This window comes from Pongo pygmaeus, chromosome 9 (assembly GCF_028885625.2).
Source record: "Pongo pygmaeus isolate AG05252 chromosome 9, NHGRI_mPonPyg2-v2.0_pri, whole genome shotgun sequence".
NCBI lineage: Eukaryota > Metazoa > Chordata > Mammalia > Primates > Hominidae > Pongo > Pongo pygmaeus.
In genome coordinates, this window is record NC_072382.2 from 74145198 (window position 1) to 74170074 (window position 24877).

Consider the following 24877-nt stretch of genomic DNA (forward strand, 5'->3'; position numbering starts at 1 on the left):
GAAAAGCCTTGTTTATCCAGCCTCCCTAAATAAGGAGTCAATTCCCAGAGCGGACTCTCCAGATGATTCAGGATGGAGGAACCTAAAGATGTGGAAGAATAGAGCCCTCCTAGGTGGAGTGAACATCGTGAGCCACAGCTGAGAGCTGGAGGATGATTGGCCACAAGTGGAACAGCCATATGAGATGAGCTGATAAGGCTGGCAGGGTCCAGAGCCTGGAGGGCCTCGAATGCCAGGCCAAGGAGCCAGACCTTATCCAGAGGGCAGTGGGACCCATGGAAGGGTTTTGAGCAGGAGAGTGACAAGGCTGGGTGTGTGGCCAGCAGGGTCCCTCTCTGGTTGCTGCATGAAGCATGGACTGAAGGCAGACAGTGGTGTCAAAGGGCCCTCTGCTTTCGAGGTTCAGGATGAAAAGATGAAGGATGAAGTTGGGCAGTTCTGCGGCAGGTGAGAGGTGGGCAGTCCCCAGGACAGCACAGAGGGGTGGCCAGGATTTAGTTAAGGATCGGAGGAGGGCAGGCAGAAAGTGAGAGGAGGCTTGGTGGCTTCTGGGTTCCTGGCCCAGGTGACTGGCTCGTTGGTGATGCTCTTGCTGAGGTTGCGACAGGAAGAGCAGGTCTGGGGAAAGATAAAGAGTTCAGCTTTGAACATGTCAGGGGAGCAGGCGTCCCAAAGGAGGATTGGTTAGAGGGCTGGAGCCAGGTAAATGTGGACAGATTTTCCCTGAATAACATTTTCCTGAATGACTTTAAAGTATCCCAAGTATCCTGGGGACAGTCCTTTGGCACCAACTGCCTATGGTCCCCAAGACAGTTAGGACCAGGACTTGGGTCCCAGAGAAGGGCCAGCAAAGGGTCTGACTAGGGTGAAGGGGAGGGTCTAAGATCCTTGGCTCAGGAGTACCCCCAGGGTAATGCAGGAGTGGCTGGCACAGAGGTTTAGAGGTAGATAAGGGCTAGGAAAAAGCCATGGGTGGGCTGAGCTGGCAGGCCTCAGAGACCAGTCAGCCCAGAGCCATCGTTGTACAGACAGACAGAGCCAGGCCCGGCAAGGCTTCGGGATCTGGCAGGTCACAAGCCAAGGCAGACAGATCATCAGCTTCTGGCTCAGTGCTGTACCCTCAGCCCGACTGGCTGGGAGGGGTCAGCTCCGTGTGGGCCTGGGATTGAGCTCCTGGGCCACGCCTAGGTGCTGTGGGTTTGTGTGGTTCAGGTGGAAGCACTGGGGCAGGCAGGTGACAGCCCCACCCTGAGCAGCACCCTAAACCCACTGTCTGTCAGTCTTCCCCAACCCTGTGCTTTTACTTTCTCAGTCCCAGGACCCAGGCCGGGCTGTAATCGGAGGAGGGAACTGGAACCTGGACCGGGGGAGCACAAAGCTCTGCACACAGCCGGTCTCCTGGCAGATGCTGAGATGCTCATGGGAGGGTGGGGGACTGTGGCATCAGGGGCCATGTTCCACACAAGGTGAAATGCAGTAAGGGCAATTTCCACAAAGCTTGTTGAGCCAGGTACTGTTTTATGATCTTGAAATAGTGAACAGGATTTATGTTCTAACTAGACATTGACAATAAGCAAACTAATACATAACATAACAATGGAAAGATGAGATGAAGAAACAGAGCCCAGAGGGATGGGCACCTTCAGTGGGGAGCGGGGAATGGTCACTTGACAGAAGACCCCTGTAGGCCTGATGGGCTGAGTGATTTTAATCAAATCTATGTCCCTCCCCCACCGACCCACGTACCCCCACCCCGCCTGCCACCAGGCACTCCACCTTCTCCTCAGCTCTAGCTGCACCACTGGGAGTTTCCATTTTTTTTTTTTTTTGAGACAGAGTCTCGCTCTGTCACCCAGGCTGAAGTGCAGTGGTGCGATCTTGGCTCACTGCAACCTCCACCTCCCGAGTTCAAGCAACTCTCCTGCCTCAGCCTCCCAAGTAGCTGGGATTACAGGCTCCCATCACCACACCTAGATAACTTTTGTATTTTTAGTAGAGACGGGGTTTCACCATGTTAGTCAGGCTCGTCTTGAACTCCTGACCCCAAGTGATCTGCCCGCTTCTGCCTCGCAAGGTGCTGGGATTACAGGTGTGAGCCACTGCGCCCAGCCGCACCATTGGGAGTTTCTGAGGGCTGCCCTTGACTGGGCCATTACCAGGGCCTGAGGAGGACTGTGGGGAAATGAGCCTCTCACGAGGTCTAGTCCCTCCCACAAAGTCCTGCCCAAGAGCCACCCCAGCTCTGCCCACTTGGCTCCTCCAACCTGGGAGCCAGGTAAGAGCTGAGGAGCCCCAGGGCCTTGGCACTGAGTCAGATGTAGCCTGGGAGGTGGAGGTGACTCACTTGGGGGTGTCAAGATCCAGGAAACCACAGCCCAGGGTCAGGGCAGAAACCTGGAGATTCCCTGCCTTGCCTTGCCCCAGAATGATGAACAGGAGGGCCCTGGCCTTTCCTAAGAAGCCCCCAACCGAGGGTCCTCCTGTTGTCATGAAGGCCCAAGTTCCAGTCAAGTTGTTGAGAGGTGCCCAAGGACCTGCCAGTGCCTGCTCCCTCTGGGCCTCAGCCTCCTAGTCCACTTATAGGGGGAGCAATGGGGCTAGATAAGCTTCAGTGTTCCTCGCAGCTCTGAATTTCTGTTTCATTGAGTATGTTGCAGGAGGCCCACAACCTCTGATGGTTCCTGGGGGCTCAGGGCAGGGGTGAATGACAGATGCTGAAAAGCGGGGGTCAAGGGAGGGTTTGCAAGGTTTAGCAAATGTCAATACAGGATATGTTGTTAAATTTGAATTTCAGATTAGCAATGGATAACTTTTTAGTATAAGCACATGTCCCAAATATCCGTAATGTTAAAGAATTATTCACTGTTTATCAGAAATTCAAATCTGACTGGGCATCTTGTACTTTCTCTGGCCATGCTAGGTGGGAAAGGTAATTGGAGCTGGGACTTCATCAGAGGAAGGTCTTAGACTCAGACAACTGGAGCTCTCACCACCTCCCTTGCTGCCCTCAGGGTCCCTTATCCATGAACTTCTTGATGATTTGTTAGAAGGTAGGGGGATGAGGGAGTGAGAACCCTGGGGTTAGGGGAAACTAAGAGCTATGTAGAGAGGCAGAGAGACCCCAAGACCCCAAGAGGCAGCACCTGAACTCTTCCTGGCCTGCACTCAGCTAACCTTGCCACCTCTCTTCCCCAGCACTCCTGCAAAGCTCAACCTCATTCCTACTGCCACACCCTTGCTTGTTCCAGCCCTGCCTCTTTCCATCCTATACAAACTCTACCCACAGCCTCTGCCAAGAGCCCTTTCTTGGCTATCCCTTGGCGTTGTGACTTCCTCCTCTGGGTTCCCAGGGTGCTGTCAGTCACACTTCTCCTCACGGAGCTGTTCAATCAATGGAGCACCCTCTCTGGAGGAGGCTTTGGAGCAGACTCTGGGCAGTGATCAGGACAGTGGAGCTGACAGTGATCAGGACAGACACAGCCCCTGCTCCATGGAGCACACGATCTGGTGGGGAGGCAGACACACAATCACAAAACAGGAGAGAATGAATCGCCCTTTCACTGGGACTGACTGGTCCATGTCACTGAGGCTTCATGCAGGCAGAGGCCACATTCTGTTGTATTCAGGCCCTACTACAGAGCAGGCTTCAGTGAATATTAGTGGCATAAGTGAGAGTGCAATGATGCAACTAAAGCTGGGGATGGTGGGGACGCTGACTAAGTCTGGGAGGTCACCACGCAAACAGCCTGAACTCTGCAGCTCCAGCCGTGGCCTGGACCTGGTGAGGCTTGGCATCATGGCATGCCATTGCTCACGAGAATCTGGCCCTGCAAAAGTCTGCATTTCCAGGGGGCAGGGACTGGATCTTCCTCTCCTCTCATTCCCTCTTGCCCTGGCCCATAACCTGACACAGGAGATGAGTTGATAGAGAGCTGATAGACGGGAAGTACTGTGTGGCTGTTCCACTGAGGCTGGAAGGACTAGTCACACCACATTGTTCTTTCTCCTCTGCATAGAATGTTGCTTGGGGCAATTTTAGTAGGTAGTCACAATCTCTTTCCAGTATTAGAAGACATGAGTGACTTTCTCCCTGTATGCAGGTCCCAGTGGCTTTTAGCATCTGCTTGTCCAGACCCCTTCACAGCTATGGTCGGGGACCCCGCAATGACTGTGACAGGGCCATGCCTACCTACCCTTCACTGAGCCCTGGCTAAATGAGCCAGGCCCCCCTACAGACACCATCTCTAGCGCCCAGATTAAAGAAGAAACTGAGGCTTGGGAAGTGTAGGTGCTAGAGTGGCTAAGCCAGGATTTTAATTCAGATTTGTCTAATGCTGAGGCTAAAGCTCCTTCTGTTGCACTGAGCTGCCTCTACTTTTTAAAGTAATCTCTGAGATCTTACTTATTTTTGGTACTCAGAAACTCACTCCAGCTTTATCCCACTTTGATCTTTATGACTTAGGTTGCAGATGCCTAAAAAGCTGTTGCTTCTCTGTGAACTGCAGTGGACTTTGCCTGGAGCAGTAAACTGTGGATGGGGGAAGGGAAGCAGGAAGGCAGGTTTGAGACTGGTTCCCCATGGGTTCACTGGCACTCTCCTGGGTTGCCCCACCCTTCCTTCAGCCTGCCGCCCTGTCCTGCGTCATGCGGTTCCCCAGCACTCCTGGGACAGCTGAGCCCTGTGCATGCATGCACGCAGCATTCCCCTGCAGCCTGTGCTCACACCACCCCCCACGCACCACCCTCCACCTGGTCCTGGACATACTTCACTACCTCAAGGTATCCAATGGCCAAAATCCAAGGCTACCACTGGGGAACATTCTTCACGGGTTTGCAGTGTGCCATGTCTCCCTGCTAGACTGTGAATGCCTCTAGGGCAGGGACCTTTCATCCTCTCATTTGTGTGCTCAATAAGCACCTACTATGTGCCAGGCACAGTGCTGGATGCCAGGGTATAATGGGAGCTGATGTGCAGTCAGTACACAATGGCACAGCTGTAGCAGCCCTGAGACCTCCAAGTGCTCCAGCACCCTGGCTGCCCCTTGGTGTACTGCCTGGGCCTCCTCACAGTCCTTCAATGAAAGGGCTAATGTCTGGCACACTGGGGGGCTCCAGGAGCTCATGTCACATTGGCTCATGTCTTAGACCTCCTGGACCTCCCTGGCCTCTGTAGGTGTGCGCCTGATTCCGGGCAGGTTTGCACTGGGATAGACATGGGGTGGTTTCCGTGATGAGTCATCTGATGACAGCCCTGTAAAATATAAAGGAGTGCTGGGTACAGGCATGCACAAGACCTTGAGCACTCCTCTGTGACAGTCTCCTCACCAGTAACTTTCTGAGTCAAGTCTGGCCATAGGCAAATCCCTTGTCATCCTTTCCTCTCCCCCTACTGGCTTCAAGATCCAGCCAGTTCTCTCTCTTTCTTTGCTGGCTTCTGTATCACGAATGGACTTGTGGCTTTGGGAGCAGGTGCCATTTCCCTGCAGGCTGTGGACTTCTTATCAGCTCCATCTAAGAGTTTTGACAGGAGCCTGAAGCCCTGTTTAAAGTCCCTGTCTTCTAGTGGAGTTTCACTGATTTTCTGGTTATGCCAGCTCCTGGTTCCAAGGTCATTGCCAGTCCTTAGCTCATGGGCAGAGCTGAGAGCTTTGGCATGCTTGGTGCCCAGCTCAGGTTCCCAGGTCTGTCCCCCTACCCCAGGGGCTCTCACACACCCTGGGATGGTCTTCCAGGGCCTGTCCATGTGCAGTGTTCACAGTGGCAAAAACACAGCAACAACAGCAGATGCAAATGCTCCCAGCAAAAGGAAGGAGGGTTTTACACTCCTGGACCAGGGCTGGAACAGCGTTGTTTATTAAGAACATGGACTTTAGATAATTGTATTAAGATTATACATGGAAAGCCCTTGTTTCAGTATCTGACACATACTAGGTGTTCAATAAATTACAACTATTATTAAAGGCATTTTGAGGACAGCAGAATTTGCTATGATGGTTGATGGTGTGGTAAAGGTAGTGATTCTTGATAGTGATTGTGGAGTCTCACCACTGACAATGGCAATGATAGTTTTCCTTACCCAGGGAATGATGTATCTCTCTGGGGATATTTACAGTGGGTGTGTAGGTCAACATTTGATAAAGAGAGTCAAGAAGAGAAAGAAACATGTCCTATGGGTAATTTCTAGTTTGATTATGGAGACAAGATTCAGAGACATAAAAGAATTATAAGAGTTCTCCCACTTGACCTGGGATCCAAGGGCTTGGGAAAGGGAGGCTCAAGATTCCTAGCACAAGGTAATCATTCAAATTGGCATTGACAGCCTCTTTCCACTGTTGGTAACTGTTAGAACAGAAGGGAGGCTGGTGAGCCAGTGAACCCCTGCTGCTTTCTCCTGCTCACTGCCTCCCCACAACTTGCCAGAGGTTCACAAACCTTCAGGTAAATGACATGACAAGGAATGTCACTGACAGAGGGTTAGGGGTGAAAATGTCAGGATGGGCAAGTATCAGACCCTCCTGGCCTTCCCCCAGCTGCTCCAGAGGAGTTTTGAGCTGAATTGCACCCCTGGCCACAGTGGAGCCCACTACTGTGCTCACAGAACCACCGTCGGAGAGCTTCGAGGACTCACAGAGAACACAAACACCAGGAGACTGGAAATTCAACTTTTTTTTTTTTTTTTTTTGAGGCAGAGTCTCACTCTGTCACCCAGGCTGTAGTGCAGTGGCACAATCTCGGCTCACTGCAACCTCCACCTCCCAGGTTCAAGCAATTCTCCTGCCTCAGCCTCCCAAGTAGCTGGGATTACAGGTGTGCACCACCACACCCTGCTAATTTTTGTATTTTTAGTAGAGACAGGGTTTCACGATGTTGGCCAGGCTGGTCTCGAACTCCTGACCTCAAGTGATCTGCCTGCCTCGGCCTCCCAAAGTGTTGGGATTGCAGGCATGAGACACTGCACTGGCCTGGAGATTCAACTTTCAAAAGGTAAATGATGGAAACCACAGAGGAGAGACTTTTAGACCCTCTGCCAGCGACATTCCAGATTACCAATACCTTCAATAATCCAGAGCCTTATTACCTGTATTTTACAGTTGTGGAAACTGAGGGTCATAGGGTTTAAATAAATGAATACGTGATAGAATCAGGATTTGAATGTAGGGTTGTCTATTCCAAATCATTCCTCTTAACCACTATCCTGCCAGTCGAAGGCATGGTGATGCCCTTCTGAGCAAAAGGATAGTGTCTGTGATGCCCTTATGTACCAATCTTCTCTACTCAGCAGAGGAGGAAATAGCCCCTGGCTAGTGGGCGGGAGCATCAGTGGATATTATGCTGGATTAAGATGTCATTCTACTGTTGACTTAGAACATAACCATGGGGCCATGAGGCCGCACCCCTGTGGGAAGGCAGTGAAATGGCTCATCTAAAGTTCTTCCTGGTGTAAGTGCCCTGGGGAAGATGTGTGATCCAGGACCTGGGAAGCAGAACTGCTGTAGGATCTTATGGCTACAGAAGAGAGACCTGGACTCTTTTTTTTTTTTTTTTCTTGAGACAGAGTCTCACTCTGTCACCCAGGCTGGAGTGCAGTGGCGATCTTGGCTCAATGCAACCTCTGCCTCCTAGGTTCCAGTGATTCTCCTGCCTTAGCCTCCCGGGTAGCTGGGATTATAGGCACACACCACCACACGTGGCTAATTTTTGTATTTTTAGTAGAGACGGGGTTTCATCATGTTGGCCAGGCTGGTGTCGAACTCCTGAACTCAGGTGATCCACCATCTCGGCCTCCCAAAGTGCTGGGATTACAGGCATGAGCCACCGTGCCCGGCCAGACCCTGACTCTCTTAGTCTGGACTTTTGAAGATATTGAAGATATGGGTGTCTATAAGGATGCCCCCAAGTCAGGAGCCTATCAAAAAGAGGCAGGTCAGGAACTAGAAGGGGAGGGTGGAGATCAGGCAAGGCCCTATGTTTCTCCCTGGAGTCAGCACCTGGAGAACAAATGATAACTTACACAGCAAACTGTTTAGTAGGTCACACTCCACCCCATTCATGTCCCCATTGTCACCTCTATCTGAACAGCCTGTTATAGCCATTTTAAGGATGCAATTTTTAAGGATAATAATTTAAAATAAAATTTTAGAACAAGTAGAGAAACTTCTTAAAAGAATAGTTTTTGATGCACAGAAAAGTTGCAAAGATGGTACAGAGGATTCTCACATATCCTCACCCACTTTCCTCTACTGCTAACATCTTATATTTGCCACTGCAAATGAACCAGTATTAGTAAATTATTATTAACTAAAATCCATACTTTGTTTACATTTCCTTTGTTTTTACCTAATGTCCTTTTTCTGTCCCAGAATTCCATCCAAGATGCCATGTTACACTTAAACATCATGCCTCCATCCTTTCTTCCTGGTCTGGGAGAGTTGCTCAGACTCTCCTGGTTTTTGATGATCTTGACAGTTTTGAGTATTCATCATCAGGTATTGTGCAGACTGTTAATTTGGGCTTTGCTGTTGGTTTTCTCATGATTAGACTTCGTTGAGTTCTTGGGAGGAAGGTCACAGAGGTGAAGTGCCACTCTCATTGCATTATATCAAGGGAACATTCCAACAGCATGACTCATCACCATTGATAACAGGCTTGATCACGTGACAGAGGGAATGATTGTCAGACTTCTCCACGGCAAAGTTACTCAAAGGATGCATTCCAATCACTGAGATGGAAGGGGCAGTACCCCCTGGCAGTCTGTATGGTGGGAACCCATGAGAGAACCCACCCGGTAGGTAAATTTCAGAGGGCAATGCTCAAGTTCTGGGTTCAACTGCCCCATCTCAGCATCTAAGGCTATGGGCTCTACCAGCACTGGCAGGAACCAGGTCTGATTCATTTCCATGTTCTCAATACCCAGCACAAGGTTGTCGGTTGAATGTATAACTGAATTTATTTTCTTTTGCAAATCATTTTTTATTGAGGTGAAATTCACGTAATATACAATCAACCATTTTAAAGTGTATGTCTCAGTGGCATTTAGTACATTCACAGTGTTGTGCAACCATGACCTCTATCTAGTTCATATATATATATATTTTTTTTTCTTTTTTTTTTCTGAGACAGGGTCTGTCTCTGTTACCCCAAGCTGGAGTGCAGTGGTGTGGTCTCGGCTCACTGCAACCTCCACCTCCCAGGTTCAGGTGATCCTCCCACCTCAGCCTCCTGACTAGCTGGGACTACAGGCATGCGCCACCATGCCCAGCTAGTTTTTGTATTTTTTTGTATTATTTTTCACCATGTTGCCCAGGCTGGTCTTGAACTCCTGGGCTCAAGCAATCTGCCAGCCTCAGCCTCACAAAGTGCTGGGATTACAGCTGTTAGCCACTATGCCCATCTAAAACATTTTCATCACCCCAAAAGAAAACCTGCTTAAGCAGTCACTCTCTGTTTCCCCTACCCCTCAGCCCCTGGCAACCACCAATCTGCTTTCTGCCTCTATGGATTTATTTATTCTGAATATTTCACATAGATGGAATCATATAATATGTGACTTTTGTATCTGGCTTCTTTCACTTAGCACAATGTTTTTTTGAGGTTTGTCCATTTTGTAGCAGTAACAGAACTTTACTGCTCTTATTGTTGAGTAATATTTCATTGTATGAATGCCACATTCTGTTTATCCATTTATCTGTTGATGGACATTTAGGTTATTTCTACCTTTTGGCTATTGTGAATAGTGCTACTATGAACATTCATGTATAGGTATTTGTCTGAGTATCTGATTTTAATTATTTTGGGTGAATATTAATGCATGATTGGATTTTTAAAGAAGGTGGTATTTCCTCACAGGCTTTTAGGAAGCTGATCAAACTTATGGCTCTGGTTATGGGCCAGGGCCTGTGAGAAGGGAGTTTCTGTCTTGGGCCAGGTTGAGGTAATTATTTCATCAACAGGTTGGATAAAGACATGGTGCACATTTATCAGGTTCACCCATGACAAAAAGTCAGGAAGGGTGCTAAAAATCAACACAAATATTTAAAATGGGAAACATATCAAGGCTTGCGTGTGATTTCTTCAAAAGATTGCCCAAACACAGGCTATGGGAGAACTGGTTTACCAACAATGATACAAAAAGGAGCTCAGAGTTTGAGCTGACCACAAGCCCTACATGAGCTGAGGCAGAGGCTGCCAAACAAACAAATGCAAATGCAGGCTGCATTAACAGAGGCATAGCATCCAGAACAGAGAAGGGACTGCCCTACCCTGCTCCACACTCAGCCAGGCCCAGCTGGAGCTCTACGACCTTTCTGACACTTTGGGGTATGTGCTGAGTCAAGAGAGGGTGGCCAGGCTATAGAGACCTGAAAACCAGGCCATGTGACAAGTAGGCAGAGGACCCCAGTGGGAGCAGGGTGGCTGGAGCAGAATCTTTGCTGCCTAGGGTCTGCAGGGCTATCCCACAGAGGAAGGCATTTTTCCTAGCAGGGAGTGAGATCTCTTCACTTTAGGGTTGGGTGTGCAAAGCAAGCAGGGGAAAGATTCAGAACCTCAGGTGAGTCCAGGTGATCCTGGGAGTCAGGTGGCTGCCCTGGCATTCCCATACTGAGAAACGTATTTAGCATGAGGGGAAGAAAGGGGCAGAAAGCATGGATCTCCTTGGTGTTGGTTTTTCTCCTTTTTTCTCCTCCCTCCTCCTTTTCCTCCAGGCTGGCACCCAGCACTGTGCTATCCTAGGAAGAAACAGCTAAATCCCAATGAAAGTTAAGGATTTTTGTCAGAATGATGAGCTGAAATCAACGGGGTATAATTTAACTGGCTGGCTTGTAAAAACCCAGGAAAATGTTTTGTGCCTTTATGGTGAATGAAAAAAAAAGCAGGATACGCAATTGTATTACCCATTATGACCAGGTTAAAATGCCTAGAAAACCTTAGTATCAAACACAACAAAATTTTAATGTCAGTTACCTGTGTGAATCAGGACTGTCAGGATTTTTTATTGCCTGTTTTATATTTGTCTGTATTTTTCAAATATTCTGCAACGAAGAGGTGTTATTTCTAGCGTCAGAAAAAACAAAATCCTTTGTTTAGTACTTGAGTAATTGAACTGTGTGCCCCACCCCCTTCCCTACTCTGTGTTTCTTCTGGGCCCCTGGATCTCCCTGCCAGGGCCTTGTTCCCAGGAGGTGGTTGAGAAATTTCGGTAAACGCATGACGTCTTGCTTGAAGAGTCAGACAAATAAGTGATTCTAGGGCAGAAAGGAGAGCCCTAGCCCACTCTCAGGTGGAAAAGACCTGAAGGGTGGGGAGCCCACAAGATGGGTGCAGCCAACGTGATGGGGCAATCCCCAGGATGGAGTGGGCCTCTACCCTCCTGGCGGAGGCTGCATTTGGCCATCAGCCTGGATGAACCCAGCCCGGGCAGGGAACATGGGCTGCCTAGAAGGGGACCTGGGGAGCCCATGTGGTGTGTGTGGCTGTGTGGCAACAGCCTCTGACACTGCCATGGGAAAGCATGGATTCCCTGAACACCTCCCTAGTATGCATTGGGCTGACCCTTTCTTTACACACAGTCATTTAATCCACACACTAACCTACCAGACAGGCATCATTATCCCATTTTACCAGCAAGAAAATCCACTTCAGAAGGATTAAGGGTCACGCAGCTAGTATCTAGCAGAGGTGCTCTTAACCACCATGGCATACTGCCTTGAAACAGTCTTCAGCTTCCTGCTTGGCAGAATGGCCTGTCTCTTGCCTTTCAGTGTCTCTTGCCTTTCAGTGGCCCCACTGATGGTTTAGTGATTGCATGTGATGACACTTTAACTGTGGCCATGGAGAAAGGAGCTATTGCTCACTTGTTCATCTCTCAGGGATGGCAGGGGCCTCATCCCCACCCCTTCCCCTGGCTCTCCTGGACTGTTCTGGGCTGTGGGGGCAAGATAAGGCTCTGTGGCCTTGGAGATAGGGAGGACACCCTTGGGGAAGTGACTGGTCTCAGGTCTCAGGTCTCAGGTCTCGGGAAGAAGGCTGGTCTCAGGTCCCAGGTTAAGGTGAGTTCTCATTGCTGAGGGCATTATAATCAGGGCCTGAACAGGTCAGTTTGGATTCTTCAGAAGGGAGGAGCAATGTGAGTTTTTGAGCCAGCCTTTAGATCACGGCCTAGGCTGAAAAGTGTATGGTTGCACAAGCCGAGAAGAGCCCCTTCTCTTCTTAGAAGCTTGGAGAAGTTGCAATCAGATAGGACTTGAATGTGAGACCGCCTGATACTACCAGGTTCATCTGGGTTTTGCTGCCCCCATTCACCCCGAAACAGCTGTTTTCTCCTAGAGTGGGAGCTCAACCTCATGGAGACACCATGGGAACAAATGGCTCTGACATGTAGAGTCCAATGTACAGCTGTGTCCTCACACAAGACCAGAGGAACAAGGGTCAGTGGAGACTCAGGGTTTCGGAAACTGCTCTCAAGAAACAGTGTGGCGCTGCCTGTCGCTTGAGTGTTTTATGGGTACAGACACAAGGAAAGGCAAAACTAGAAATATATATACACTCACAAATAAAAGATTTCTATTTTTAAGTATATAAGAAATATGTTATATATAATTATGTGCATCAATAGATAAATAAAAATTAAAATCTAGATATTTATACATATAAATTTGTAGCACCATCTGCCAATCTGGTGGCATTTCCCCATATATGTGAGAAGAAAAAGAAATGTACGTATGTGGCCAGGCGCGGTAACTCACGCCTGTAATCCCAGCACTTTGGGAGGCCAAGGAGGGCGAATCATGAGGTCAGGAGTTCAAGACCAGCCTGACCAACATGGTGAAACCCGTCTCTACTAAAAATACAAAAATTAGCCGGGCGTGGTGGTGCGTGCCTATAATCCCAGCTACTCAGGAGGCTGAGGCAGGAAAGTCACTTGAACCAGGGAGGTGGAGTTTGCAGTGAGCTGAGATTGCGCCACTGCACTCCAGTCTGGGTGACAGAGCGAGACTCCCATCTCAAGAAAAATAATAATAAAACATAAATAAAGAAATGTATATATGTATACACACACACACACATACACATAAAATATCCATTTATGTATACTTATACATTTCGCTATTTTATATATATATATAACTATATAGAGTAATATATACTAATATAAACATCTATGGATAAAATAAACACAAGCTAAACACACACACACACACACACAAATGCACCTGCATTTATACCAGGGGCCATTAGGCCCTTTTGCAACCTACTAGCAGCGACAGGAGCCAAAGAAGCCACAGAAGTCTTTCCCTGCCAGTTCCATGTAATCCCATGCTGATGGCAAACACCTGGCCAGCGACTTTAGGGGCCAAGGGAAAACTTCCCCTTTGCCCTCTAAATATTTGCTGAAACATCAACTGACCAAAGGCAGATGAATAGGAGAAAAGGCAGACACATTCATCAATGTGCATGAGGGAGAACTACCGAGTGGCGATTCCAAGCCCCCGATGAGGTACAGAAGCTCATGTGTCCTTTTTCGTAGGGGAGGGAGAAGATAGGAATGCAGACAATTTTTTGAGGGGTGGTAAATGATTATTAAGGAGAATGAATGGACCAGAAAGACAGAAAAAAAAGGGCAGGAGGACAACAAGACCACAGAGGGCCTTTCTATCATTTAGATTCAAAGAATCTCCCATTTCAGGACACTCAGATATGGATAGCGGGCAGGGGCAGAGGTGGGGCAGTGGGCTGGTGCCTTCCCCACCCTGGGTCAGAGGCTGTCAGAGCCTAGGCCCACCCACTCATGGTGTAACCATGGGTATCCTGGCCACATGCCAAGGACATGGTGTTTATGTGGCTCCCGATGAATCTTCCTTCTCCTGAGGGTGAGGGAGCCTGGCCCCTGGGCTTAGGATACACCTCTCTCTGAACTAAAGAAACATTTCCTGGCAGGGCACAGAGGCTCATGCCTGTAATTTCAGCACTTAGGGATGCTGAGGGGGGGCAGATTGCTTGAACCCAGGAATCTGAGACCAGCCTGGCAAGATGGCAAAAACCAATCTCTACAAAAAAATAAATAGAAAAATTAGCTGGGCATGGTGGTGCACGCCTTTAGTCCCAGCTACATGGGAGGCTGGGGTGGGAGGATCACTTGAGGCCAGGAGGTTGAGGCTTCAGTGAGGCATTATCACACCACTGTACTCCAGCTTGGATGACAGAGAGAGATCCTGTCTCAAAACAAACAAACAAAAAAAGTAAAATGACAAAGAAGAGAAATTTTATATCATGTGCTGAGGGGAAGGGGTTGTCCAAGCTGGGCACTGGGCACACGGAAGATAATTATCAATTTCTGCTTTTGGACAGAGGCAAACAGACCCAGCCCCAGCCCAGGAGGCTTAGTGCTGAGGCAGAGGGACACTTCAAGAATGCAGGAGCCAGAGGAAGGGTCCCAACTCTAGGAACAAATGACCAGGGAATTTGGAGGGCTAATTCTTCCTTCCCTGCCAGTTCCAGGAGGGTCTCCAATAGCCTTTGGGGCCCACACTGGTGGCCTCAGAACAGCCAGGGGTATGCTGGGTCTGCCTGCTACCCAGGCCCCAGATACACTGAGTCATGGGCAGCCCGGCTCGTCTTGCTGGACATCAGGAGCGTCACGGCTGCCTCATATGGCCCGTTGGGTAACTGGGAAGAGGCTGACGGTTTGTGGGTGTTGAGTAACCACTGGGCTTCCCGAAACTTCTAGTTTCTTTCAGGACCACTCCCCATCTTCCTCTTTCAGGGCCAGGCTGAGGGCTGGGAAGTATTCACATGCCCACATTCATTTATTCATTCATTCAACAGTCTCTGCTCACCACCTCCCCTGCTCCTGCCCTGGCCTGGGCTTGGGGGGACCCAGAGAGATGTCCATAGAGTTCTGCCCTCCTGGATTCTCTGGCTCAGACGATGGCCCCATCACGTACTCCGGCAGCCAAGGCAGCAATCCAGGCATCAGCCCGGATTCTTCCCTCATACCCCCTCGTGTGCCCCCTTCTGTTTTCCCGCAGTGCCCTGATGTCCTCTGTTGCATCATTTATTATCATCTTTTATTGTAAAGGCTCCAATTGTCCAATTGTCCATTTCCTCATCTAGAGGCAATGAAGGCAGGGGCTGTGTCTATCTTGTTCCCTGCTGTATTCTGGGCACCTGGCACAGTGCCTGGCACTTAACAGGTGCTAATTAAACACTGTTGATTGAATTACTTAGTCCCTTTGATTCCATTTGCTTGATATTCCTTGAATCCATACCCTCCTGTCTCCCCCAGCCGCAGTCTTTGCTCAGATAGCTCCACCTGGGCAGTGGAGCAGTTTCCTGACTGGGCTGCCTATCTCACCTCCCCCATTCAGTCTATTTTCCACATTACAGCTGGAGTGGTCATTCTAAAGTGTCCATCTGTCCTACTCTGAACCCTTCCCTGGCTTCCCATTACTTACAGGAACAAGGCCACTTTCCTGGGATGATAAAAAAAGGACAGCAGATATGACTGATGAGACTAATCTCCATACCCTGTGAAAATGCTCAAGAAGATATGCAGAAATCCAAAAGCTTGCAGTGATGCTTTATAAACTAAAGATAAGAGAAGATCACAGGGTAAAGTGCAAGGGAGAAATTGCGCTAACCAGATGGTAGATGGGGCCAGATTGAGAAACACATTCTTAGACAACACACCACCTGCTACTCCCTTTGGAACAGAACAGCATGTGTCATCTGTGCCGTTAACTGACCATGTCTTATCCCCCACCCTTCAAGGCCTTTAAGGACAAAGACCATATCTAATTTATCTTGGTATCTCTGGCACCTGGCACAGGACTTGACACATAGGAGGCACTCAATAAATATTTATTGAATGAATCAGAGGATTAAATGAATTAATGAATGAAGAACCGAAGGTTCCAAAGTAGGTAAGAGAGACTAATCCCCACTGCCTACACCAGTCTCAGAGACTCAGGGGCAGCAGTGACCAGATGGATGTTTGGCCATACCTTAACAACACAGGAATTATCTTCCAAGCCGGTCAGAATGATTGAGGGCATGGATTCTGGGATCAGATCATGTAGGTAGTTATGGTTCCACCAGATTTTAGCTGTGTGAGCTTGGACAAGTTATATAACCTCTCTGTGCCTCACCTTGGTCATCTGTAAAATGGAAACAGTAAAAGTACTATTTACAGGAATGTTGTACTGTTTACAGTACTGTTTACAGAAATGTTGTGAGAACTAAATTAATGTGTGTGCATAAATTTAGCACATATGCATTTAGTGTGTATATATATACACAAATGCACACACATAATAAATGAATTTACATACATAGAGTGCTGTTCAAGTGCCAGCTATTACTGATGATACGATGATGAAAATTCCCCCAATCGACCCCGGTCAGCTTCTTTTTCTGTGTCTACACTGGCTGTCCAATGGTGGAAATGAGACTTCCACAATTATCGAGCTTTACTGCATAAGGTTGAAAGGATCGGGGGCAGTCCTTAGCCTGGCTTTATTTCTGCCTTATCAAGAGAGAGTGAACAAAAACAATCAATATGGAATCTGTGAGAAGATCTCACAGCACCGGCAGGAAGAAAATTGTCCTGAAGGTTCAGATGAAGAGCTTATTATCTCAGAAATGATTTTCTGTAAGAAAGAATAAAACTCTAAAAGTCATCTGTTTGGTATTCTCAAAACAAACAAACAATCCAGGAAGCTTTGATTTAGTGGTTATTTGCTGAGTACCTCCCAAGTGGGCAAAAGATATGAATAGGCAGTTCATCTAAATGAAGATGCAAATGGCTTCCAAATATATGAAAAGATGCTTGGTCTTACTCATAAGAGAAATGCAAACCACAACTACAGTGAGCTATGATTTCTCACCTATCAGACTGGCAAAAATCCAAGAGTTCCATATGAAAGGTTATGAGGCCATAGGGATTTTACTTCGAAGAATTCACCCCTCCTTCATTTTCAGCCCTGTTGTTTAGCCGAGATTTCCTCCACTCCAGCTCTGGGGTTGCCCTGCCTGGCTTAAGCTTGCTAATTTCTCATCATCCAGAGATCATTAAAAATTATTAGACTGGGTGCAGTGGCTCATGCCTGTAATCCCAGCACTTTGGGAAGCCGAGGTGGGCAGATCACCTGAGGTCAGAAGTTCCAGACTAGCCTGGCCAATATGGAGAAACGCCGTCTCTACTAAAAATACAAAAACTAGCCAGGCGTGGTGGTGTGTGCCTGTAATCCCAGCTACTCGGTGGGCTGAGGCAGGACAATGACTTGAACCCAGGAGGTGGAGGTTGCAGTGACCCGAGATTGCGCCACTGCACTCCAGCCTGGGCAACAGAGCAAGACTCTGTCTCCAAAAAAAAAAAAAAAAAGAAAAAGAAAATTATTGGGCGACCTTGGGCAAACTACTTAAACATGCTGAGCTTTGGTTTCCTCATCTGTACAATGCAGACAAAAGTAGAGATCCATTAAACACAGCCAATACAGTGTAAAAAACGGCACCTTCTACTGACTTTGGTAATTTGATAAATATACATTTAAATATATGTGGTTGACTAATCTAAAGACTTAAAAAGGCCAGGTGCAGTGGCTCACACCTGTAGTCCCAGGACCTTGGGAGGCTGAGGCAGGTGGATAACTTGAGGCCAGGAGTTCGAGACCAGCCTGGCTAACATGGTGAAATACCATCTCTACTAAAAATACAAAAATCAGCCGTGTGTGGCAGCACGTGCCGGTAATCCCAGCTACTCGGGTGGCTGAGGCATGAGAATTACTTGAACCTGGGATGTGGAGGCTGTAGTGAGCTGAGATCCCGCCATTGCACTCCAGCCTGGGTGACAGAGCGAGATCCTGTCTCAAAAGAAAAAAAGGTTTAAAGAATTACAAACTTGATCTTCACCTTCAAAATCATTATAGAAGCTAAAAGCAAGAAAAACCTAAAATGTATAGCAAAGAACAAAAAATAAAGCAATAAGGAAACATAAAAATGAAGTAAAATGAGGCCACATTATTATGAAATATATATAAATAAATTAAGCTAAGTCATTGAAGGCAAATATTTTTATATTCTCATGTTTAAAAACAAAATTCAACTACATAATATGCTGCTTACAAGAAATACTTAATACAGAATTTCCAAATACACGTATTAAAGGTAAACATGTGAAAAAAGAGAAAAACAAGTATTAAAAGAATATATGGGGAAGAAATCTTGGAGTAGAAAAACCTTTCTAATTATGACTCAAACCCCAGAAGCCATAAAAGAAGAGATTGGCCAGGTGCCATGGCTCACGTCTGTAATCCCAGCACTTTGGGAGGCTGAGGTAGGAGGATCACTTGAGTACAGGAGTTTGAGACCAGCTTGGGCAACATAGTGAGACCTTGTCTCTACAAAAAACAAAACAAAACTAGCTAGGTGTGGTGCTGCACGCCTGTAGTCCCAGGTAATCATGAGGCTGAGGAGAGAGGATTGCTTGAGCCTGGGAGGTCAAGGTTGCAGTGAGCTGAGAAAATGCCACTGCACTCCAGCCTGGGGGACAAAATGAGACCCTGAATAAAAAAAAATAAAAAATAAAAATAAAAATGAAAGATTGATAAATTAAATCACAGAAAAATTAAAACTTCTATGTTAAAAAAAGTTACAAACTTAAGTGCTATGATTTGAACATGTCCTCCAAATATCATGTGTTAGAAACTTAATCCCTAAATTCATTGTTGATTGGAGGTGGGGCCTTCAGGAGGTAATTAGGATTAGATAAAGTCATCAAGATGGGGCCCACATGATGGGACTGGTAGCTTTATAAGGAGAGGAAGAGAGACCTAAGCTAGCATGCTTGCTCTGTATTGCCCTGCAATACCTCTCACCATGTCATGCTACAGCAGGAAGGCCCTCACTAGATGCCTAAACCACGCTCTTGAACTTCCCAGCCTCCAGAATCATGAGCTAAATAAATCTCTATTCTTTATTAATCACCCTGTCTGTGGTATTCAGTCACAGCAACAGAAAATGGACTAAGACACTAAGTAAAACCTAAAGACAAATGACAAACTAGGAAAAATTATTTTCAATTCAGGTCACAGACAGAGGGATGAATAATCTTCCTAAAATACAATAAGTTAATGCAAATCGATAAGACAAACAACTTAATAGAAAAATGGCTATTTATTTATTTATTTATTTTGAGACAGAGTCTTGCTCTGTCGCCCAGGCTGGAGTACAGTGGCATGATCTTGGCTCACTGCAACCTCCAACTCCTGGGTTCAAGTGATTCTCATGCCTCAGCCTCCCGAGTAGCTGGAATTACAAGCGTGTGCCACCATGCCCGGCTAATTTTTGTATTTTCAGTAGGAACGGGGTTTCATCATGTTGGCCAGGCCAGTCAAACTCCTGGCCTCAAGTGATCCACCCACCTCGGCCTCCCAAAGTGCTGGGATTACAGGCATGAGCCACCGCACCCTGTCTAAGTATTCACTTTAATAAGCTTGTAGAAAAAGAACAGAAAAGCTACCCAAGGTAATTAAGAGGGAGAAAATAGTAAAGATAAAAGCCACAACTTAATTACTTAGTAAACTATAGAGCTGAGAAATAAATTCAAATGTGTTTTAAACAAGCAAGCAAAAAAATTCCTTAGTATGGCATTGTAAAACACTTCATGGCTTGGCCCTGGTGAACCTCTTAACTTTATCCCTTGACAGTGTCCCTGCACACTCAACTCCTGCCATTCTGAACTATAGACTCCTTGCTATTTGAACTCAGCAACCTGGTTGATGCAGATAAAATTTTGGAGATAGGGCTGATATCCTTGATGCTTTGCGCTCCTGTCACTTCTTATCACTGACATTCACTAGTGAAGTCCACCTGCCCTGTAAGGCCCAGCTCAAAGGCCCCCTCTTCCAGGTAGGCTTTGCAGATTGGAACAACTACAACACAAGCCAGCGTGGGAGGAGCACTGCTAGAGTGGGTGAACCCAACATTTGTAGATTAACAGGTTAATGAGCGAAGCTAAACCCAACTGTGGGCATGGAGGAAAGCTGGCTAGTGGAGGTGGCATTTGAGCTGGTTCATGGAGGAGAAATGGGATTTCAGTATCCTGGAGCAGGGGAAACAGCCCCCAAGGAAGAAGGAAAAGCATGAGCCAACATGGGGGCATGTGTGTGAAAGGACAGAGTGTTTGGAGAATGGTGGGACGTTCCATCTGACTGCAGTGTGGGAGGCTGAGGAGGAGTGGGGACAGGTGAGTGAAGAAAGGTCAGCAGGGCAGGTCACACAGGGCCCTGAAGACACTGCACCGAGGGCATATGCTTCATCCTGCCACCGGTGATGGGGAAGGGTCAGAAGTATTGTGAGGCTGGGACTGCCAGACAGTGAGTTGCCTGAGCCTCACCCTCACTGAGATGGAGGAATGTGGGGCAGTGGATGGTTTGTGGGAGATTCCATAAGCTGGCAGGCTGCCCAGGAGGAGCTAGGGAGAGATGGGGTCAGAGGCCTGGGGAGTGGGGAAGGGGCCCATCTCTGAGTCTGTTTCTCCTCCCTTACCCATTTCCTGATTCCTGCAGGCCAACACCCTCCCCAACCCTCATCACAACCAGTGAGGGTCTAGGAGGCAGCTCCTGGCAGCTACCCCAGTCACCACAGATAGAGTCACACGGCTCCATCCATTTGTCTGTCCCAGCCCCCACAGGGGCCTCTGTGGTCAGGTCTTTGTGTCTGCACAGTGGCCCTCTTTGTCTTGAGCAGCCTGTCCCCATCCCACCTCCCTCCTGCCCTTCTCTCTTTCCTGCCTGGGTCACAAAAAGCACCAGCTTCGAAGAGAGCCAGGCCAGAACTCTGATCTTGGCTTCCCCCACTGAGTCTCTGTGTGACCCTGAGCAAGTTACTTTGCTTCATGGATTTTTAGTTTTTTGGTTCTGTGAAAAAGAGCTGTTGTAAGCAATCAAACTCCTGGCAAGGAGTTTGGTCTGCCACCCAGTGCTGAGACCCAGATAACAAATCATGAACTCGGAGACCCTTACCTCATCCTCATGCTGTTCACCGGACCTCCTACCGCCAGCTCCCACCTCGTTCTCACCCTCACCCTTTTGGCCAGTGGCTACCATTCTCCCACTTGACAGACAAGGAAACCAAGGCCTGACGACAGGGCTGACTTCGTGGGCATGTGACCTGGACAGTAAGGCCGTGCTTTGAAGTGTTAAATACTCTGCCATCACCATCTTGAAATTCTTTATTTTTTCTTATTTTTTCATTCTTTTGTTGGAAATTCTTAATTTTTGAATGAGGGGCCCACATTTTCATTTTGCCCTGGGTCCTGCAGATTAAGTAGCTGGTCCTGCTTGAGGGGAGATGGAACAGAGGCATGCCCAGGCCTGGACTAAGCTTCCTGCATCCCAGGCGGCCTCACTTGGGTGCTCGCATCCTGGCATGCCGAGAGCCAGAGCTTCCAGGCTGCATTTGACATCAGAGCCCTGGACCGTGCCCAGGAAACCTGAGAAGCACAGTTCCCAGCTGGCAAGGGAAGGGAGGATGGTGCAGGCCAATGCAGCAGTTCAGGGAGCAAGTAAGACAAGGCTGCTAGAGCCGGCCCAGCCCTGCGTAACTGGAGCTGCCAGTGTGGGTCCCATTGCCATGACCCGGCCATAACTCTGGGAACTCAGCAGGGCCTTCTTTCCCATCAGGCTGCAGTTCCGGGGCCAGGAGACCCACCGCAGATTCACTGTGTGGCTTTGGACATTCACTTCCCCTTTCTGAACCTGTTTCTCTACATGTCACATGAGAATAAAATAATGCCTATCTCACAGGGTTCTGGAGAAGATTACGCGAGATACCTTAAACTTAATGACTAGCACAAAGAAGGTGACCGCTAAAATAGAGTTCTTACTCATTCACTCATAAGAAATATGTTGTGACAAATGTTCAGGGACAGGGGTCAGGTGCGGTGGCTCACGCCTGTAATCCCAGCACTTTGGGAGGCCGAGGCGGGGGGATCACTTTAGGCCAGGAGTTCAAGACCAGCCTGGCCAACATCGTGAAACCCTGTCTCTACTAAAAATACAAAAATTAGCACGGTGTGATGGTGCACACTTATAATCCCAGCTACTTGGGAGGCTGAGGCAGGAGAATCACTTGAACCCACTGCATTCCACTGGAGTCACGCCACTGCATTCCAGCATGGGTGACAGAGCAGGACTCCATCTCAAAAAAAAAAAAGAAAAATTATTCGGGGACAGTGCTAGGTGTTGGCCATTTAATTGTGAACAGAATGGACCCTAGCTCTACTCTCAGAGAGATCCCTGTTAGAGGGGGAGACAGGCAGTGACAGCGATAACAGCATGGTAAGTGGTGGGGCACCTGGCCTGGGTCTTTGAGGACCTACGGTGGGGAGCCAGGAGCAGGGGGCACTGCGGGCAGAGGGAGCAGCAAGCGGCAACAAGAGGCTGGTCAGAGGTGAGAGGTGAGGCAGAGAGGCAGGGAGGCTGGAGTGACAGGCTAGAGAGCTAGGCTTTATCCAGAGGATGGTGGAGCCACCAGAGAGTGTAAGGCAGGGTATGGCATCAAGGGGCAACAGAGACACCACTGTAGCCTGGGAAGGGGGGATTGGAGCCTGGGCCAGGGCAGGGGCTTCATCTCCAGCATGCATTTTCAGAGCAAGTTTTCCCAGGGGCAATGAGAGAAGTGGAGAGAAGGAGAATGAAAAGGCCTGAATGAGCCAAATACCTCCTCAGGGCTGGAGAGACAGGAAGCCTCCTAATACATGGGAGAAGCCGAGGCTGGAACTTTGCCCTTCCCCTCCTGACCTGCTACTGCTAATGGAACCCTCCTCCCGCCCCCATGGCTCCATTACCCACCTCCAGGGGACCATTACTGTGCCTGGGCCTTCACCATTAGCCTGCCTTGGCTGCTTTATTCCAGGGAGACTCCCTCGATGCTATTCCAGCCTTTCAGATGGCCTGTTGTGTGACGCTGGCTGTGTCTCAATTTCCGGTTTGATCAATGGTTTTACATTACTTCAGCCACAAAATCTTCCATGTGTTTGCAACAAATTCTTACCAGGAAATATAAATAAATAAAAATACAAAGCAAAGGTGCTCAAGTTGCAGTGGGATGGGGGTTCCCCAGGCAGCCCCAGGTAAGGGGGACTCTGTTGGGGGATTTGAAGCCTGCTGGACTTGATGACCTCTGAAACCCAGCGATGGGACTGCCTGGGGAGGATGTCAGGAGACGAAACTTCTAGGCCCTCATTACATGGGATACTAACGCCTTGAGCCCAGACAGCTTGGAATGATGAATAAAACCATGAAAAAAATAATTTAAGGATAGGGTGCAGGAGCTCATGCCTGGAATCCCAGCACTTTGGGAGGCCGAGGCAGGAGGACTGCTTGGACCCAGGAGTTTGAGACCAGCCTGGTCAACACAGGGAGACCCCATCTTTACAAAAAATTTACAAATTAGCCCGGCATGGTGGCGTGTGCCTGTAGTCCCAGCTACTTGGGAGGCTGAGGTAGGAGGATCCCTTGGCCCTGGGAGGTAGAGACTGTAGTGTGCTGTGATCATGCCACTGCACTCTGGCCTGGGTGACAGAGCGAGGCCCTTTCTCAAAAAATTTAAGACAGGCCAGCAACTGAGAGATTAGTATTACTCCCTTTTGCAAAAGAGGAAACTCAGGCTCAGAGAGGAGTCATAGGACAGGTGAGGCAAGACTGGAATCTAAACCCAAGGCTATGGGGTTCAAGGACTAGGCCCCTTCCCCTGCTCCTCAAGCCTCACTAAGTCACCTGTGTGGTAGCTGAAACGCTGTATGTCTCAGGAATGCAGTTTCCTCAGCTGTAAAGTAAGGGAATTGGGCCAGAGCAGGGACACAGCCCTGGATAGGCCACCAACCAGATTTGCCCGCTGAAGGCTAAGGTCGAGCCTGGGTCCTCAACTTGGCGTCAAAGAAACTTGTTTCTCCTGGGCTAAATGGCAGTGACAGTATAAGGTTTGAAGTTTTGGAAGAGGGGAGAGAAAAAGGGGGTTGGCTGGAGTTCCAGTGCCCAAAGGGTCTTCCCCACACTGGAACCTGAAGGCCTAGGCCCTATAACTTGGGCTATGAGGATACTTAGGTCCCTGGAAGGTGTGTGGCCCAGCTTAGACAATAGGCGCAGGAGGCTGGACAAAGGGGCCTTTGTGTCTCCCAAGCAAAGGCCCCAGCGGGACTGCAGAGGTGGCTCAGCCACTCTGGGCTGTGTGTCCATTCTGCTACTGCTCCTGGTGGGGCTGCAGTCAGCACCCTTCCTGGCAGCCAGGCCCAGTCAGCTGATACGGAGCCCAAGAGGGCCCAAGGCCTCGAAGGCCCTGGGCAAGTTCCTTGGCTACAGGAAGAGGCCTCCTCTGCACTTGTCCAGCCACCCGAGTGATTGGCTCCATTTCACAGGAAAGAAGACCCTGCCAGGGAATGGAACTGGGTCAATGTCTCCCAGAGTCAGTGCTGAAGCCACAGGAACCTACACTCCTGATTCCTAGACCAGAAATGAGAGAGAGCGGGGCGCTCATTCCTTCATCCATTCACATCTTCAAGGATTGAGCACCTCCCAGGACCTCTGGGACAGCAGCAGGAAGAAGGCAGACCTGGTTCCTGCCCTCGGGAGCTCACGGTCTCCGAACGGGTCAGACATGCAGCCTGTAGCCCGACCAGGGAAGGCTATTAGAGTGGGGTTGACGACAGAGAAGAGAGGTAAAGCAGCTCAAGATAAGGGGCCAGAGAGAGTGGGGAGTTCAGGGAGCTGCTGGTAAGATTAAGGCAGGGAAAGTGGGGAGCACGGGAGAGGCGGGATCCTGAGTACCCTGCCTTCCTAACCACGGTAATAGAGAGATGAACCCCCTTCCCCCACTTTCA

At 48.6% G+C, this 24877-nt stretch overlaps 2 protein-coding genes across 6 annotated transcripts in view; one reads left to right on the top strand and one right to left on the bottom strand.

The window, feature by feature from the left end:
* LOC129008688 (uncharacterized) overlaps positions 1-24877 on the bottom strand; it is a 25593-nt gene continuing 716 nt past the window's right edge. The window contains exon 3 of the mRNA XM_054441044.2: positions 1-618. Coding sequence (XP_054297019.2) covers positions 110-618 — 509 coding nt within the window. The 3' untranslated portion in view covers positions 1-109. The remainder of the gene's footprint in view (positions 619-24877) is intronic.
* Positions 24185-24877, top strand: part of P2RY2 (purinergic receptor P2Y2) — an 18969-nt gene continuing 18276 nt past the window's right edge. The window contains exon 1 of one of the 5 annotated variants that reach the window (XM_054440872.2): positions 24185-24770. The gene's annotated coding sequence lies outside the window, so the exon portion shown is untranslated. The remainder of the gene's footprint in view (positions 24771-24877) is intronic. The other 4 variants (XM_054440882.2, XM_054440877.2, XM_054440883.2 and 1 more) reach the window with 4 other exon arrangements.